Source organism: Schistocerca serialis, chromosome 7 (genome assembly GCF_023864345.2).
Source record: "Schistocerca serialis cubense isolate TAMUIC-IGC-003099 chromosome 7, iqSchSeri2.2, whole genome shotgun sequence".
In the NCBI taxonomy this organism is placed as follows: Eukaryota; Metazoa; Arthropoda; class Insecta; order Orthoptera; family Acrididae; genus Schistocerca; species Schistocerca serialis.
Genome location: NC_064644.1, coordinates 471,079,157 through 471,095,125, shown reverse-complemented (window position 1 = coordinate 471,095,125; position 15,969 = coordinate 471,079,157). Strand labels below are relative to the sequence as shown.

At 40.8% G+C, this 15,969-nt stretch overlaps 1 protein-coding gene across 1 annotated transcript in view; it reads left to right on the top strand.

Annotated features, from left to right (window-relative positions):
• LOC126413152 (protein Fe65 homolog) overlaps positions 1–15,969 on the top strand; it is a 521,914-nt gene that overhangs the window by 490,303 nt on the left and 15,642 nt on the right. Inside the window, exons 9-12 of the mRNA XM_050083046.1 lie at positions 66–232; positions 5,714–5,815; positions 7,480–7,682; positions 12,931–13,110. Coding sequence (XP_049939003.1) covers positions 66–232; positions 5,714–5,815; positions 7,480–7,682; positions 12,931–13,110 — 652 coding nt within the window. The remainder of the gene's footprint in view (positions 1–65; positions 233–5,713; positions 5,816–7,479; positions 7,683–12,930; positions 13,111–15,969) is intronic.

Below are 15,969 nucleotides of genomic sequence, written 5' to 3'. Positions count from 1 at the left end.
AATTTTTGTTTTGCATTTAACTGTCTACATTGTAAACAATAATTTATTGTGGTAATTTCTTACAGAGACTTTGCTTATGTGGCTCGTGATCGTACAACAAGAAAACACATGTGCCATGTGTTCCGTTGTGATATTCCTGCCAGGACGATTGCCAATACTCTTAGAGACATCTGCAAGAAGATAATGATTGAGCGAAGTCTACAGCAGAATCTGGCTAAACCTATTGATATTAGTGAGTAACACACCTATTTAAATTTAGTGATTACCAAATTCCTTGATTTATTTATAATACTTGATTAAAGTCTGTGTTCATTTGACTTTGGGATAGCTGTAGGACAGTACTGTACAACTTAACAATGTACTTTCCAGGACAATCTGCACAGCTTGATGACTTCCAGCATTTGTTGCCTGAAAATGTGCATGTGTGTCTAAGTTTCTGTGGACGTTGATGAAAATTAAAGAACAGAACAAGATGAAACTCTGTTTCCCTGCAAGAGCAACAGGAAGAGCGTTAAGTTTAGCATCCTCATTGGATGAATGGTTCATCATTGACAGCCTTATGTGACCTAATTCCTTAAAACAAATAATGGAAACTCCACTTAGGAATACCAACAATATACGAAAAGATAGATTTCTACTTACCGTAAAGAAGATATGCTAAGTTGCAAACAGGCACAATTAAAAGACACTTACACAAAGCTTTATGCCAAAGGCTTCATCAGAAAAAGAGAAACACTTACCATTAAATAATGGAAAATCCAGGATGGAATGTAACAACATTATGAAAAGGAAAGTTGCTACTCACCATGTAGTGGAGATGCTGAGTCGCAGATAGGCACATCAAAAAGACTGTCACAAATAAAACTTTTGGCCAGTAAGGCCGGCGTCAACATTAGACCACACACACACACACACACACACACACACACACACACTCTCTCTCTCTCTCTCTCTCTCTCTCTCTCTCTCTCTCTCATGCATATGCAACTCGCAACTCACTCACACGATTGCAGTCTCAGCCAACTGAAACCACACTGTGGGCAGTACCACCAGAGCATGACGTGAGTGGCGACTGGGTAGGGGTAAGGAGGAGGCTGGGGTGGGGAGGGTGAGGGATAGTATGGTGGGGGGGGGGGGGGTAGACAGTGAAGTGCTGCATGTTAGATGGAGGGCAGGGGAGAGGTGGGGAAGGGGGCAAGGGAAGTAGCAGAAAAGGAGAAAAAGTAAAATGACTGGGTGTGATGGTGGAATGATGGCTGTGTAGTGCTGGCATGGGAACAGGGAAGGGGCTGGATGGGTGAGCACAGTGACTGCCGAAGGTTGAGGCCAGGAGGGTTACAAGAATTATGGGGAGAGTTCCCACCTGCACAATTCAGAAAAACTGATGCTGGTGGGAAGGATCCATATGGCACAGGCTGTGAAACAGTCATTGTAATGAAAGCTGTCATGTTTGGCTGCGTGCTCAGCAACAGGATGGCCCACTCGCTTCTTGGCCACAGTTTAGCAGTGGCCATTCATGTGGACAGACAGCTTGTTGGCTGTTATGCCCACGTAGAATGCAGCACAGTGGTTGCAGCTTAGCTCGTACATCATATGACTGGTTTCACAGGTAGCACTGCCTTTGATGGGATAGTTGACGTTCGTGACAGGACTGGAGTAGGTGATGGTGGTGGGAGGATGTATGGGACAGGTCTTGCATCTAGGTCTATTACAGGAGTATGAGCCATGAGATAAGGTGATGGGAGCAAGGGTTGTGTAAGGATGGACGATTGTATTGTATAAATTCGGTGGACAGTGGAATACCACTGGGGGTGGGGGGTAGTGGGCAGGACATTTCTCATTTCCGGGCACGATAAGAGGTAGTTGGAACCTTGGCGGAGAATGTAATTCAGTTACTCCAGTCCTGGGTGGTACTGAGTTAAAAGTTACGAGGGGAATCCTCCTCTGTGCCCAGACCGTACGACTTTGAGAGATAGTGAGAGACTGGAGAGACAAGGCATGGGAGATTTGTTTTTGTACAAGGTTGGGAGGATAATTATAGTCTGTGAAGGCTTCAGTGGGACCCTCGGTATATTTCAAGAGCAACCACTCGTCACTGCAGATGCGACGACCGCAGGTGTCTGCGCTGTATGGAAGAGACTTCTTGGTGTGGAATGGGTGGCAGCTGTCGAAGTGGAGGTAATGCTGGTGGTTAGTAGGTCTGATATGGACGGAGGTACTGATGTAGCCATCTTTGAGGTGGAGATCAATACCTAGGAAGGTGGCTTGTTGGGTTGAGTTGGACCAGGTGAAGCAAATGGGGGAGAAGTTGTTGAGGTTCTGGAGGAATGTGGATATGGTGCACTCACCTCATCCAGATAGCAAAGATGTCATCAGTGAATCTGAACCAGGTGAGGGGTTTAAGATTCTGGTTTTTTAGGAAGGATTCCTCTAGATGGCCCATGAATAGGTTGGCATAGGATGGTGCCATGCAGGTTCCCAGAGACATACCCTGGATTTATTTGTAGGTAATGCTTTCAAAGGAGAAGTTGGTCATGGTGAGTAGGAAGGAGATTGTTAATTTGGAATCCATCAGGCATTGGGAAAGTTAGTGCTCACTAGTGGTAAGGCCATGGGCACTAGGAATGTTATTGGAAAGGGAGGTGGCATCAACAGCGATGAGCAGGGCATCACGTTCCCATAACCCTCCTGGCCTCAACCTTCATTAGCCATTTCCTTGCCCCTCCAGCCCCTTCCCTGTTCCCATTCCAGCACTACACAGCCGTCATTCCACCATCACACCCAGTCTTTTTACAACTCTCCTTTTCCACTATTCCCCCCCCCCATCCCCCCCTCTACCTCTCTGTCTAACCTGCAGCACTTCACTGTCCACCACCCCTACCATACTATCCCCTCCCCCTCCCTCTCTCCACCCCACGTTCCTCCTTACCCCCACCCAGCCACCACTCCCATCATGCGATGGTGCTACGGCTCGCAGTGTGGCTTAGGTCGCCTGTCGTGTGTGTTTGCGTGTGCACACGCACGCGTGCGTGCGTGTGTGTGTGTGTGTGTGTGTGTGTGTGTGTGTGTGTCATCTAGTGTTGATGAAGGCCTTACTGGGCGAAAGATTTATTTGTGACAGTCTTTTTGTTGTGCTTATCTGCAACTCAGAATCTTCACTATATGGTGAGTAGCAACTTTCATTTTCATAATATTAAAACACACACCATTGATACACACAAGCAAGCACATCTCATGGACACATAACAACCAACTCTGGCCACTCGGTCCAAAATGCAATTATCACATGGGATGAAAGTAGCAATCTGGAAGGGATGGGGGAGGGGAAGGAATAGTAGTGCACAGGTGGGGGGAGAGAGGAACACTGTCTGGTGGATTGTGCATGCACTAGAAATCGAACATGTGCAGTTTCATGAGTTTGTGGGGGAGGGAGGTGGGCAAAAAAGGAGTGAAAAAGGACAGGAGCAGGGAAAGATAGGTGGGTGCATTGGCAAAGGGCAGGATGGAGGGTATGGGGACAGTGTGTTACCTTAGGTTATAAGGATAACTCCATTTTGTGCGGTTCAGAAAAACTAGTGGTGAAGGGGAGGATATGGCTCAAGTAGTGATGCTTAAGCACATTACATTCAGCTGCATATTGTGCCTCAGGGTGGTCTACTTTGGCTCTTGGCCACAGTTTGGCAGTGGTCGTTCATCCTGGTGGACAGCTGTTTGGTAGTCATACTAGCGTAAATGATTGCAGCAGAGCTGGTGAACAACATGGCTGCTTTCACAAGTGGCCCAGCCCCTGGTTGGGTAGGAAAAACCTGTGACAGGAATTAAATAGGAAGTGCTGTGTGGGTGGATTGGGCAGGTCTTGCACCTGGGTTTTCCACAGGGATATAATACTTGTGGCAGAGGGTTGGGATTGGGAGTGGCATAGGGATGGACTCGGATCTTTAGGAGGTTGAGACCACTTTAGGAGGGGTGGGAAGGTGTTCGGGTAGGATGTCCCTCATTTCAGGGCATGATGATAGGTAATCATAGATGTGTGTGTGGTGAACTTGCTTGTGTGTATAAATGGCATATGTTTCTCTTTTGCTGATGAAAGCTATGGCTGAAAGCTTTGTGTAACTGTCTTTTAATAGTGCCTATTTGCATTTTGAACAGTTTCAAGATTTGATCTAGCTACCTGGTGTACAACCTGTAAATGAGGGATTGATAATCACCACTCTTCCTGTGTCTGCCAGGTGATATATATTTATAAAAATGGCTTTTAGCTATCATAGTTCAAACCACCTATCTCACAACTGACTGATGTTGCATTACTAGGACTTATTGGCCTTGGGCACAAAGCAGCATTTTTTGGTTAAGACATGAAACATATTGAGAGATGAAGATCAGGCCATTATTAAGTAAACAGATTGTGGATTTGCTATAAATCATACCTCCACGTCGTTTTAAGAGTAATGTTACTTAGTTATACATCATGCCTTTCTCCTGAGAGTCATCAAGTGGATGTGTTACAGTCTTTAAAGTTCATACGGTTCCCATGCTATGTTTATATAAATGCGGTTTGTAAAATTACGTGTGTAGTTATTAAAATAATGACAAGCATGAATGAGAAATAAACAGGATGGAAGTTTACCACCTTGACAGCAATTCAACTCAACTTTTTACTTTCCTGTCCCTCCACTCAGAACTGTTTGACATTGGCAGTATTTTGTTCACCTTTATTGAGTATTCTAGATGTAACTACTTGTTAATCAAGCCTTTTTAAATTGTATCTATCATTCTTATTCTTACATGATGGAACTGGAGGATTATTTTACAATTCAAACATCAGAGCATCTGTTGGCTTTTGTAAGCAGTTGAAGTTATAAGGTGGGAGGAGTACACTGCGATTAAAAATGGGGAGAGTAGTTTTTGCACATTTTTAATTAAGAGCTTGAGAAATTGTTTGTATTATCAACAAAGAGAGAGCGAGAGAGAGAAAGAGTATTTCTCACTTTAAAATTTGCAAAATGACTGAGAGAGAGAGAGAGAGAGAGAGAGAGAGAGAGAGAGAGAGAGTTGTATGAAGATTTACAGTAGGTCCGCAGAAAGCTGTATTTTAGTGCCAAGTCAATCATTTGGTCAGATGTAAATTGGTGATTATGCTTATGGTACATACCAAAGACATGCAGCAGCAGTAGCACTTAAAATGGAAACTGTGCCTAGCTTGACAGCCATGGGACAGCCATTTTTACACTGCAACCCAGTGCTCTTGTCTCCTCTCCTTGTAGATATTGGATGTATGTAACAACAAATTGTAATATAATAAGCTTTCATGATAAAGTATTTCTTTGACTCTATTATTTGGATAACTGTGGTTCTGATTGCAGCAAACAATGAACTTGGCATCACAAATATCTATCTATCCAGCATAAATCACAAATGTTAAGAGGAGAGCACCTCAGTACTGGTGCAGTGACTGTAAACAGCACTTTATAATTTTAGCACAAGAGGATGTAAACTATAATATTCATTTACATACAAAGTGTTTAAATAATGAAAACATGATACAAAACATAATTTGCTAGAAGAATATTGGCCAATAAAATAAATTGTTTTGCTGGATTCTGCACAGCTCATATTTTGAGCAGTCGCCATAGGCATACTTTTGCAAAGTTCACTTAACAATACATTGTATGGGGACAAGACAGAAGACTTTGAACAAACTTTTGTTTGACAGGTGGTACTGGAGGAGGAGGACGATCTGGTCTAGCAGCTCGTCCCACAAATCTGCCAACAGAACACAGGCGATTCCATCACAGGAGTGGTCAAGCATTAGTCAGTATGTACACATTTAGTTATTCATTTCTCTGTTTGCTGTTCTGGAGATAGGCCACATATTTACTGTATTATATGTTACTTTGAAGTGACTTTCCATTATGATCGAGATGCGTAGCCCAGAGAAAGTTGTTACAAACTTAAGTGGATGAGAAAATTAGCACTGAAAATTTGAGAATGATAATAATCAATATTTGTGCAATACTGTTGTCAGTAGGTTGGAATTCTTGGTAATAATTATTTTGACACAGGACTCAGCATTCTCCACCAGTCACATGCCTCTTATTATATATGTTGCTCATCGGTATTTTCTTGTTTTCTTAATCCACCCACGTTTAGTTGCTTATGCTATACACATGCTTCTTTCATAAAAGAAATATAACATATTTTAGAAAATAATTTCTAAATACAGATTATGAAAAAGTACCCACTTAAAATCAAAACTGATCAGGTCTTAATTTATTTTCATATCTTTTATAATTTTTATGTGTAAAAGTCACATTTTTCTCCTGCTTACGGTATATGTTCATATTTGACACCTGCTATCTCACTGAGAATGGAGCTGATTTCTTTCTTATTTCTTATTACACGACTTGAATTATTTTGGCTGTACTCTTCAATAACATTTCCAGTAACTATGTGGACTCAAACTTATATGAAATTTACATACTCCTAAGTCAAAGTGTATAAAGTTCTTCAGTTTGTACACTGATGCAAGCACCTCCAGCTTTCCTACCTGATTTTTTCCGACTGCAGCATATTTCATACAGCTACTACACCTGATATGTAAGCAAATTAATTTTTCAGTTCTTCGCTACAAATCATAAAGCTGATTTTCAGTTGCTTGTTTTTTTGTGACACACACACTATGCTATCCAAAGATTTTTTAGTAATGTACGTAAGTCTTTGTACTTCTTGATATTATGTGACCTATCAAAGTATTGGAAAACAAGCACAGCCAACAGATTTAGTGGCTAACAGAGACTCTGCTTTCAGAACACAATGATGCGTGTGATGGGATGTATGGAACTATGGATTTTAACCAATTTAAATAATGAAATGACAAATGCAGAATTGATACAAGTCATATGTGACTAAGCTCAGTATTTCTAAATGTAACAAAAAGATGTTTTTTTAGGTTGTAAGGTAACTTGAGGAGTAGACAACAATTAATTAGCTGTTATACTTCCTTACTTTTTGTCTCAAAATTTCTTCACCTTTATGCTGGAAAATTGTTTTATTTATATGTTTTTATGTGTTCAAATGCCTGTCTGGCCTTCCATATTTAGGTTTTCCATGGTTTCCTTAAATCACTTAAGGAGAATGTGAGAACAATTGCTCTGGAAAGAACATGGGAGGTATCCTTCCCCATCCTTTACAATCCAAGTTTGTGCCTTCACCTTTTGTAACTGCATTTCCAACAAAACCATCTGTTCTTCTGTCCAGTTATTTGGTAAATCCAAACCTGTTCATTCTGATAATTTAGCCACAAAATTTTAGTTACTCATCTTGCAAGTGCCAAAGGTTTTTCTTAAAATCAAAATTTAACTTTCTTCTTTGTGCTGGTATTTGTCTGATAATATAAAGAATGTGCCAAATAGGCTTGAAATTAATACAGTAAAATGTTAGCTATAACACTGAACACTTCTGTGGTTTCTGTTTTCACAGCACAGTCCTTTCCAACTCCAATGGAGGAACCCAAAAAGGTACTCAGAGCACAGTACCTCGGATCAACACAAGTGACTAAGGCCACTGGTATGGATATTCTCAATGATGCAATTGATCAGATGGTGGCCACAGTCCCTCATGACAAGTGGTGTACAGTCAATGTTGCTGTTGCTCCATCAATGATTTCAATTATGCTGCCAGGGGTGAGCTCAAATGACAACTGATACTAAAATATTTAATTCACATATGAATTTAAATCTTTATTCAATTTTAGTTTTCAGGATTAATCATCTTGACTGATGTTTGTTCATCTTATGCATCAATGGAGATGAATAAAGACAATTATTGCTAACAGTGTGCCTACTTTGATAAGAACACAAATGGCCAATTTATGAACTGATACAGTATATTGGAACCAGAATAAATAATTGAATAACTGGGAGTTGTCTGCTGAGGGAGTAGTATTTAGTAATATGAGGAGGGATAAAATTTAAAAGAACTTTTTGTAATCGCATTTTTGCTATTCAAAATTAATTCAGATTTAGTTTTCGTATTTTTTACACAGTCATCTATCTTGTGATATGCTTTTGCCTTTGGCTATCCAGTTTTTTAATGACATTTGCAAAGAAATGTGGCAACGTGATTGAAGGCCACTCCACACAAACTAGGCACTAGCTGTGAACCGACATGTAGGCAACTGTTAAGTAAGCATTCAAACACCCACACAAATCATTTACTTATTATGAAGTTTGTTGCGAAAAAAGTCACAATTTCAAAATGATGGTAGCAGTCATAATTAACAATTTCAAAATGATAGTAGCAGTCATAATTATAACACTGGAAACAAGGATGACTTTCCTCTATGGAATCAGCCTTACTCTTTCACAGAAAGGAACAAAATATGCACCTATAAAAATATCTGATCACCTTTCCTGTGAATTAAAAATGCTGGCAGACAATGAAAGTAATTTTGAAAACAAACTGACATCATTTCTGCATGATTACTCTTTATACTCCATTGGTTATTTTTTGAATAAATAATAATATTACTATGTGGCTGGGTTACATTCATTAAATTTTGTTCCAGATTAATACCAAATATCCAGTCATATAAATAGTCTGCATGTGGTGATATTCTCAGAGAGAAAATGTATGATATTTGTTAACCTACTGACGTAGTGTAGAGCATTTACACAAATATCATCCATTGAACAAGCAAATACCTACACTAAATAACACTTTCATTGTGATACTCTTTAAACCGATCCTGGACAGTTTCATCAGTCTGAGTAGGATTATCATTATCTCATCTGTGCCACAGAATAAATGTGGTAACTTGGAGTGATTTCACTGACATAGAAAGCTACCTTTCCTTTTGTTGCAATCACAAGACCAACTGGAAACAATGATACAACTGTGCAAACCACTACACAGGCTCTACAACCTTTCACTGCTGGGAGAAGGCAGTCTGGATCATATACTTTCCACGGTGTGCTTGACATAGAAGCACCCCCTACGGTAGAAAAATTCTAAAGGTACATTCAAGAAAAAATAATGCATTTCTGTTTCAATAAAAAAATAACACCAAGTTAGTATTTTCTGTGACCTATCAAAAACATTAGACTGTGCAAATCACAGTATTCTTCTATATAAACTGAGGTTTTATGGAATTGATGACATAGCTAACCAATGGATAATATCACATCTAACCAAAGGAATCTAGAAAGTTGTATTTAATGTACCAAAGTAATCAGCAAAATTATTTAGACTGGGAAGAAATCACATAACAGGGAGAAATCACATAACGGGTTCGTCACAATTCAATCTTAGGTCCACTATAGTTCCTCATATATGTAAACAATCTTCCGTCTAATATTCAGTGAGCAGAATTGGTTCTTTTTGCAGATGATACTAGTATTGCAATCAATCAGAGCACACATACAGTAACAGCAGAAATGGTAAAAAATCTTCTTAAAAGTATCATTGACGTTTTCTGCAAATGGTTTCACTCTCAATTTCAAAAACATGTAACATATTCAGTCCTGCACATCTAGGGGCGTTACACCAATGATAAGTATAACACACAGTGAGATAAAAATAAGTAGGATGGAAACTTCAAACTTTTTAGCTTTCCATATAGATGAGAATTTAAACTTGACAAAGCATGTTACACAACTCTTAAAACAACTAATTTCAGCCACAGTTGCCCTTAGAAACATCACAAATCTCTGGGGGAGACAAGTCAGTAAGTTGACATATTTTCACTCTATAATGTCATGTGGAATAATCTTCTGGAGCAAATTGCCTTTAAAAAAATAAAGTCTCAAAAATGTTCAGTAAGAGTAAAGTATGGTGCTCACCAACAATCATCTTGTAGACACCCGTTTATGGAATTAGGCATTTTGACTACTGCTTCACAGTATTTCTTATTCCCTTGTGAAGTTTGTTCTAAATAACCCATTGCAGTTCAGAAGGAACAATGATGTACATAATCACAATACCAGCAGAGAAAATGACACTGAGACCTTCTGAAGAGAACATTTGGAAATCATTGAATTGGTCACTTGAGAAACACAAAATAGCATGCATACTCATTAGACTTAACCCTCTAGACATTTATCCACAGAGAAAATTAAAATGAGGTCTGTAATGAAACTCAGACAACTCCCAAAGTCCTGAAAAGTCATACACTAATGGCCATTAAAATTGCTAAACCACAAAGATGACGTGCTACAGACGCGAAATTTAACCGACAGGAAGAAGATGCTGTGATATGCAAATGATTAGCTTTTCAGAGCATTCATACAAGGTTGGCACTGGTGGCGACACCTACAACGTGCTCACATGAGGAAAGTTTTCAACCGATTTCTCATACACGAACAGCAGTTGACTGGCACTGCCTGGTGAAACACTGTTGTGATGCTGCATGTAAGGAGGAGAAATGTGTACCATCACGTTTCTGCCTTTGATAAAGGCCGGATTGTAGATAATCGTGATTGCAGTTTATCGTATCGCGACATTGCTGCTCGCGTTGGTCAAGATCCAATGACTGTTAGCAGAATATGGAGTCGGTGGGTTCAGGAGGGAAATACGGAATGCTGTGCTGGATCCCAATGGCCTCATATCACTAGCAGTAGAGATGGCAGCCATATTATCCGCATGGCTGTAATGGATCGTGCAGCCACGTCTCGATCCCTGAGTCAACGGATGGGGACGTTTGCAAGGCAACAACCATCTGCATGAACAGTTTGACGATGTTTGCAGCAGCATGGACTATCAGCTCGGAGACCATGGCTGCGGTTACCCTTGACGCTGCATCACGGACAGGAGCACCTGCGATGGTGTGCTCAACGATGAACCTGGGTGCACGAATGGCAAAACATCTTTTTTTTCGGATGAATCCAGGTTATGTTTACAGCATCATGATGGTAGCATCCATGTTTGGCGACATTGCAGTGAATGCACATTGGAAGTGTGTATTCGTCACCACCATACTGGTGTATCACCCGGCGTGATGGCTCTACCCTTAATTCAATCCCTGTAAAACCCTACATTTCAGCAGGATAATAAACGACCGCATGTTGCAGATCCTGTACGGGCCTTTCTGGATACAGAAAATGTTCGACTGCTGCCCTGGCCAGCACATTCTCCGGATGTCTCACCAATTGGAAATGTCTGGTCAATGGTGGCTGAGCAACTGGCTCGTCACAATACATCAGTCTCTACTCTTGATAAACTGTGGTATCATGTTGAAGCTGCATGGGCACCTGTACCTGTACACGCCATCCAAGCTCTGTTTGACTCAATGCCCAGGCATATCAAGGCCGTTATTACGGCCAGAGGTGGTTGTTCTGGGTACTGATTTCTCAGGATCTATGCACCCAAATTGTGTGAAAATGTAATCACATGTCAGTTCTAGTATATTTGTCCAATGAATACCTGTTTATCATCTGCATTTCTTCTTGGTGTAACAATTTTAATGGCCGGTAGTGTATAACAGGGACCAGTGCTGTGGTAAGCCCAGGTGAAAGACACTCGGCTGGTACAAAGCAAAGGTAATGTTTAACAGGGAATGATTAATGCATAATAATTTCCTAAGCATTAAGAATAAAATTTCTGTTAGTCCTCTGATGGGTTGCTGGTGCATGGCAAGTTGTAGTCTCAGTGGCAATAATAGGTCCCCAACAGTTAAAAGCCAGTTTCGTCCAAATTCTTTACACATCTGCCACAGAACGTGATATTGTCTACATTCCTATGGCAATGTCTCGGCATTATTGCAGTGTTAGGCAGCTATGGCATTCAGCTGTAGCTGTTTACGCCTCATGGTTGAAAGAAGGTATATTTTTTCATCATACAGAGTACATTTAATAATATAAATTTAAGAAATATACTTTTGGACAAAGTCATTCATCAGGTGACTGAGCATCTGATTAAAGACTTTTACCGAAAGGTGATAGTTTTTAGTAGTCTACTTTTAAATGTTCCTGTCTGCCACTCGATTCTTCTGTGCAGTGGGTAACAGTCTCCGTGTCATATTTGTGTAATTATTGATGATTATGAAAGTGAAAGGAAAGGAGAGAGCGAAACGTAGTTGTGGCACGTCTACTGCTCTCGAACAGCATTAAAAAAGTGGTGTGGAAGATGTAGATTTTAATGCTCTATTCAATTGCTATATCACCTTCAGTTTTACTGTATATGTTTTCACTCCATGAGGCAGTACAGAGAGGTTTGAGGTTTACTCAGTTTCAAAGAGTTATCTTGGCTGTGGAGACGGGTATTATGCATAGCTAGGGAAATTTTTGCTTTAGTATAGTGGGACATTATTCTATTACCAACTAACATGTGTCTTATAAAGTGTTCCTTACTGAAGGAAGTAACCACAATTTATCCACACCACCAGTGCCAAACTTTTTGCTGTTGATCTTTCTGTGAAACATAACAACAGGAACCTGGGTCTATGTGGTTCATCTGGATTGTCTCTCAGTACTTCCACTTCTCAACTCTAGAGCTGGGAAGTGATTCACCATTGGCCTGGTCTTATTTTAGATTGTCATCTCTCTCTCTCTCTCTCTCTCTCTCTCACTCTGTGTGTGTGTGTGTGTGTGTGTGTGTGTGTGTGTGTGTGTGTAGCTGTAAACGGAACCATGTTGTTATTGTGAACAAACTAAATTGTAGAAACAATGGTACATACAGTAGAAATAACTCTTATGCTAACTTTGATAAACCGTTAATTTTATCAAGTATAGTGTCAAAATAATTACTTGGAATCTATTGCAGTTTAAGAAGCTTATTTTTTTTATTACTGTACTAGCAATTATCATAACTTTAATATATGTGGATGACTGTTTTTTTTTAGCTTTGTGCAAAGTATAATTTCTGCAATAATTGTGGATAAAATTTACTCTAAAGTACTTTTCCATTTCATTTAAAGTTTCAAATTTCTGTTCACAGGAGGAAAGTAAGCTAATTGCCGAATGCCGAGTTCGGTACCTTTCATTCCTTGGGATTGGACGGAATGTAAAGCAGTGTGGTTTCATCATGCACACTGCACAGGATCTCTTTATGGCCCATGTATTCCATTGTGAACCTTCATCTGGAGCATTATGCAAGACTGTTGAAGCAGCCTGTAAGGTAAGACAACAGAAAAGGCGTTCAGCTGTTTGGAACCTTACAACCTAAACTGAGGAAAAAGTGATGAAAAGGTGGTGTAATACATATATGAATGAAACATGGCTTTGCTTTCTGTTGGTAGGCCTATTTTTTCCAATGTGTTTGAGGGCTTAAAAAGTAATGATTTTGGTTTGTTTATAACATATAAGGGCCAAGGGAAGAATTGGAAAACTCATTTGTGCACAGACTTTTTTATGACTCTTTAAAGTATAATAACAAGTGTGTGACTTACAAAGAGCACATACCCAGTTAGCAATACTGGCAAGGGATATTGAAAGTAAAAATGCAGTTAGTTATTGTCCTATATTTCAAGGCACAATTTGATAGATACACTGAGGTGACAAAAGTCATGGGCTAGTGATATGCACATGTACAGGTGGCAGTAGTGTTCTGTACACAAGGTATAAAAGGGCAGTGCATTGCCAGAGCTGTCATTAGTACTCAGGTGATTCATGCCAAAATGTTTCTGATGTAACTAAGGCCACACAAGAGGAATTAACAGACTTTGAACATGCAATGGAATTTGGAGCTAGACGCTTGGGACATTCTGTTTTGGAAATTGTAAGGAAATTCAATATTCCAAGATCCACAGTGTCAAGAATGTGCTAAGAATACCAAATTTCAGGTATTATCCCTCACCATGGACAATGCAGTGGCTAATGGCTTTCCCTAAACAACCAACAGCAGCGGCATTTGTGTAGAATTGTCAGTGCTTGGCGAAATTTGGTGTTAATGGGCTATGGCAGCAGATGACTGATGCGAGTTCCTTTGCTAACAGCTCTACACTGCCTGCAGTGCCTCTCCTGGGCTTGTGACCATATCAGTTGAGCCATAAACAACTGGAAAACCATAGCCTGATCAGATGAGTCCCAATTTCAGTTGGTAAGAGCTGATGGCAGGGTTTGATTGTGGTGCAAACTCCACAAAGTCATGGACCCAGAGCGTCAACAAGGCACTGTGCAAGCTTGTGGTGACTCCATAACGGTGTTGGTGGTGTTTACGTGGAATGGACAGAGTCCTCTGGTCCAACTGAACTAACCATTGGCTGGAAATGGCTATGTTCGGCTACTTGGGGACCATTTACAGCCATTTATGGACTCCCTGTTCCCAAACAACAATAGACTTTTTGTGGATGACAGTGTGCCATGTCACTGGGCTACAGTTGTTAACAATTGTTTGACTACCATTCTAAACAGCTTGAGTGAATGATTTGGCCACCCAGATCACTCAACACGAATCCCATCAAACATTTATGGGACATAATTGAGAGGTCAGTTTGCCCACTGAATCCCGCACTGGTAACACTTTCACAATTATGGATGGCTATAGAGGCAGCATAGCTCAATATTTGTGCAGGGGACTTGTTGAGTCCATGTCATATTAGAAAGTATCCTATGACTTTTGTCACTTCAGTGTGTGTTGTGTATGAATTATGTACAAAGTAAAGATAAAGGTGATGAAATCTGAGTGTAACTCATAATTTAAAATCTTCAGACTTGAACGACATCTTGGTCAGCTGATAGTGACTGAAGAAACAGTTGTTTTATATCCACTTGCAACCTTTTCTTACCAGTGTCATTTACCTGAGAGAGTAGGAGTGAAATTTTAAAGTATTTCTATTACAACAGCAGGTGTACATTTTTCCTGATCTGAGTTCATGCTCCTTGGTATGAAAGTGACAGAATTCCTTGATCTGATAACCAGTGCAGGTAGCAGTTCAAGTAACTGGAGGCAGGCACCAGTAAACTGAGCAAGTTCATCTCACACACACACACACACACACACACACACACACACACACACACACACACACACACACTTATATTGTGCCGGTTACAGACTGGCGGGTGGTCTGGAATGGGTGTTTGTCTCAAGTGGGGTGGGCAGAGGGAGAAAGAGGCAGGAAGGGCGAGGAATGGTTGAAGAGGGTTAGTTGGTGGCTGGAGGGAGGCAGCAGGTTTGTGGTATAGGAATTTAGGAGGGAGAGGTAGCACATGCACAGGATAGGAAAGCAACACACAGGCACTGGAGCCAGTGAGTGCATGCAGCACACAATGCGGAAAATGTGAAGGCATGGACTGGAGAAGATATGACAGAACAGAGGAGGGGAAGAGTGTTGGGTAGATGTCGTGGGTGCAGTGGGAGATTGCAGCCAGGAGGATTACAAGAGCAGAAGGTGTTTGAATAACTCCTACCTAACACGGGTCATGAAGCATCCATTGAACTTGAGCATGTTGTGCTCAGCAGCATTTTCTACCATGGGTGGTCAACTCTGTTCTTGCCCACAGTTTGGCAGTGACATTTCATTCCAGTGGACAGCTGGTTGGTGGTCCTGTTGACATAAAATGCTGAATATAAATTGCAGCTGAGTCAGTACATGACATCACTGCTTTAACAGGTGGCCCTGCCTCAGATGGAGTAGGACAAGCCTGTGACAGGATTGGAGTACATGTGCTGGGTGGGTGAATCTGGCAGGCTTGTAGCTGGGTCTTCCACAGGTATATGACACATGCAGCAAGGGGCTGCATGTGAGAGTGGGATAGTGGTGGCCCAGGATGTTGTGTATGTTGAGTGGGCAGCAGAATACCACTTTAGGAGTAATGGGAAGGATCATGGGTAGGAAGTTCATCTTTTCTGGGCATGATGATAGACAGTTGAAGTCCTGGTGAAGGACAGGATTCAGTTGCTCCAGTCTGGGATGACATTTGGTGATATGGATGCGGGAAGTGCTCCTTTGCAACTGGTTTTTGGAGACGGTAGGAGGATTAGGATTGTGTAAGATATGGCACAGGAAATTATTTGTGGGCTGGACTTGAGGGG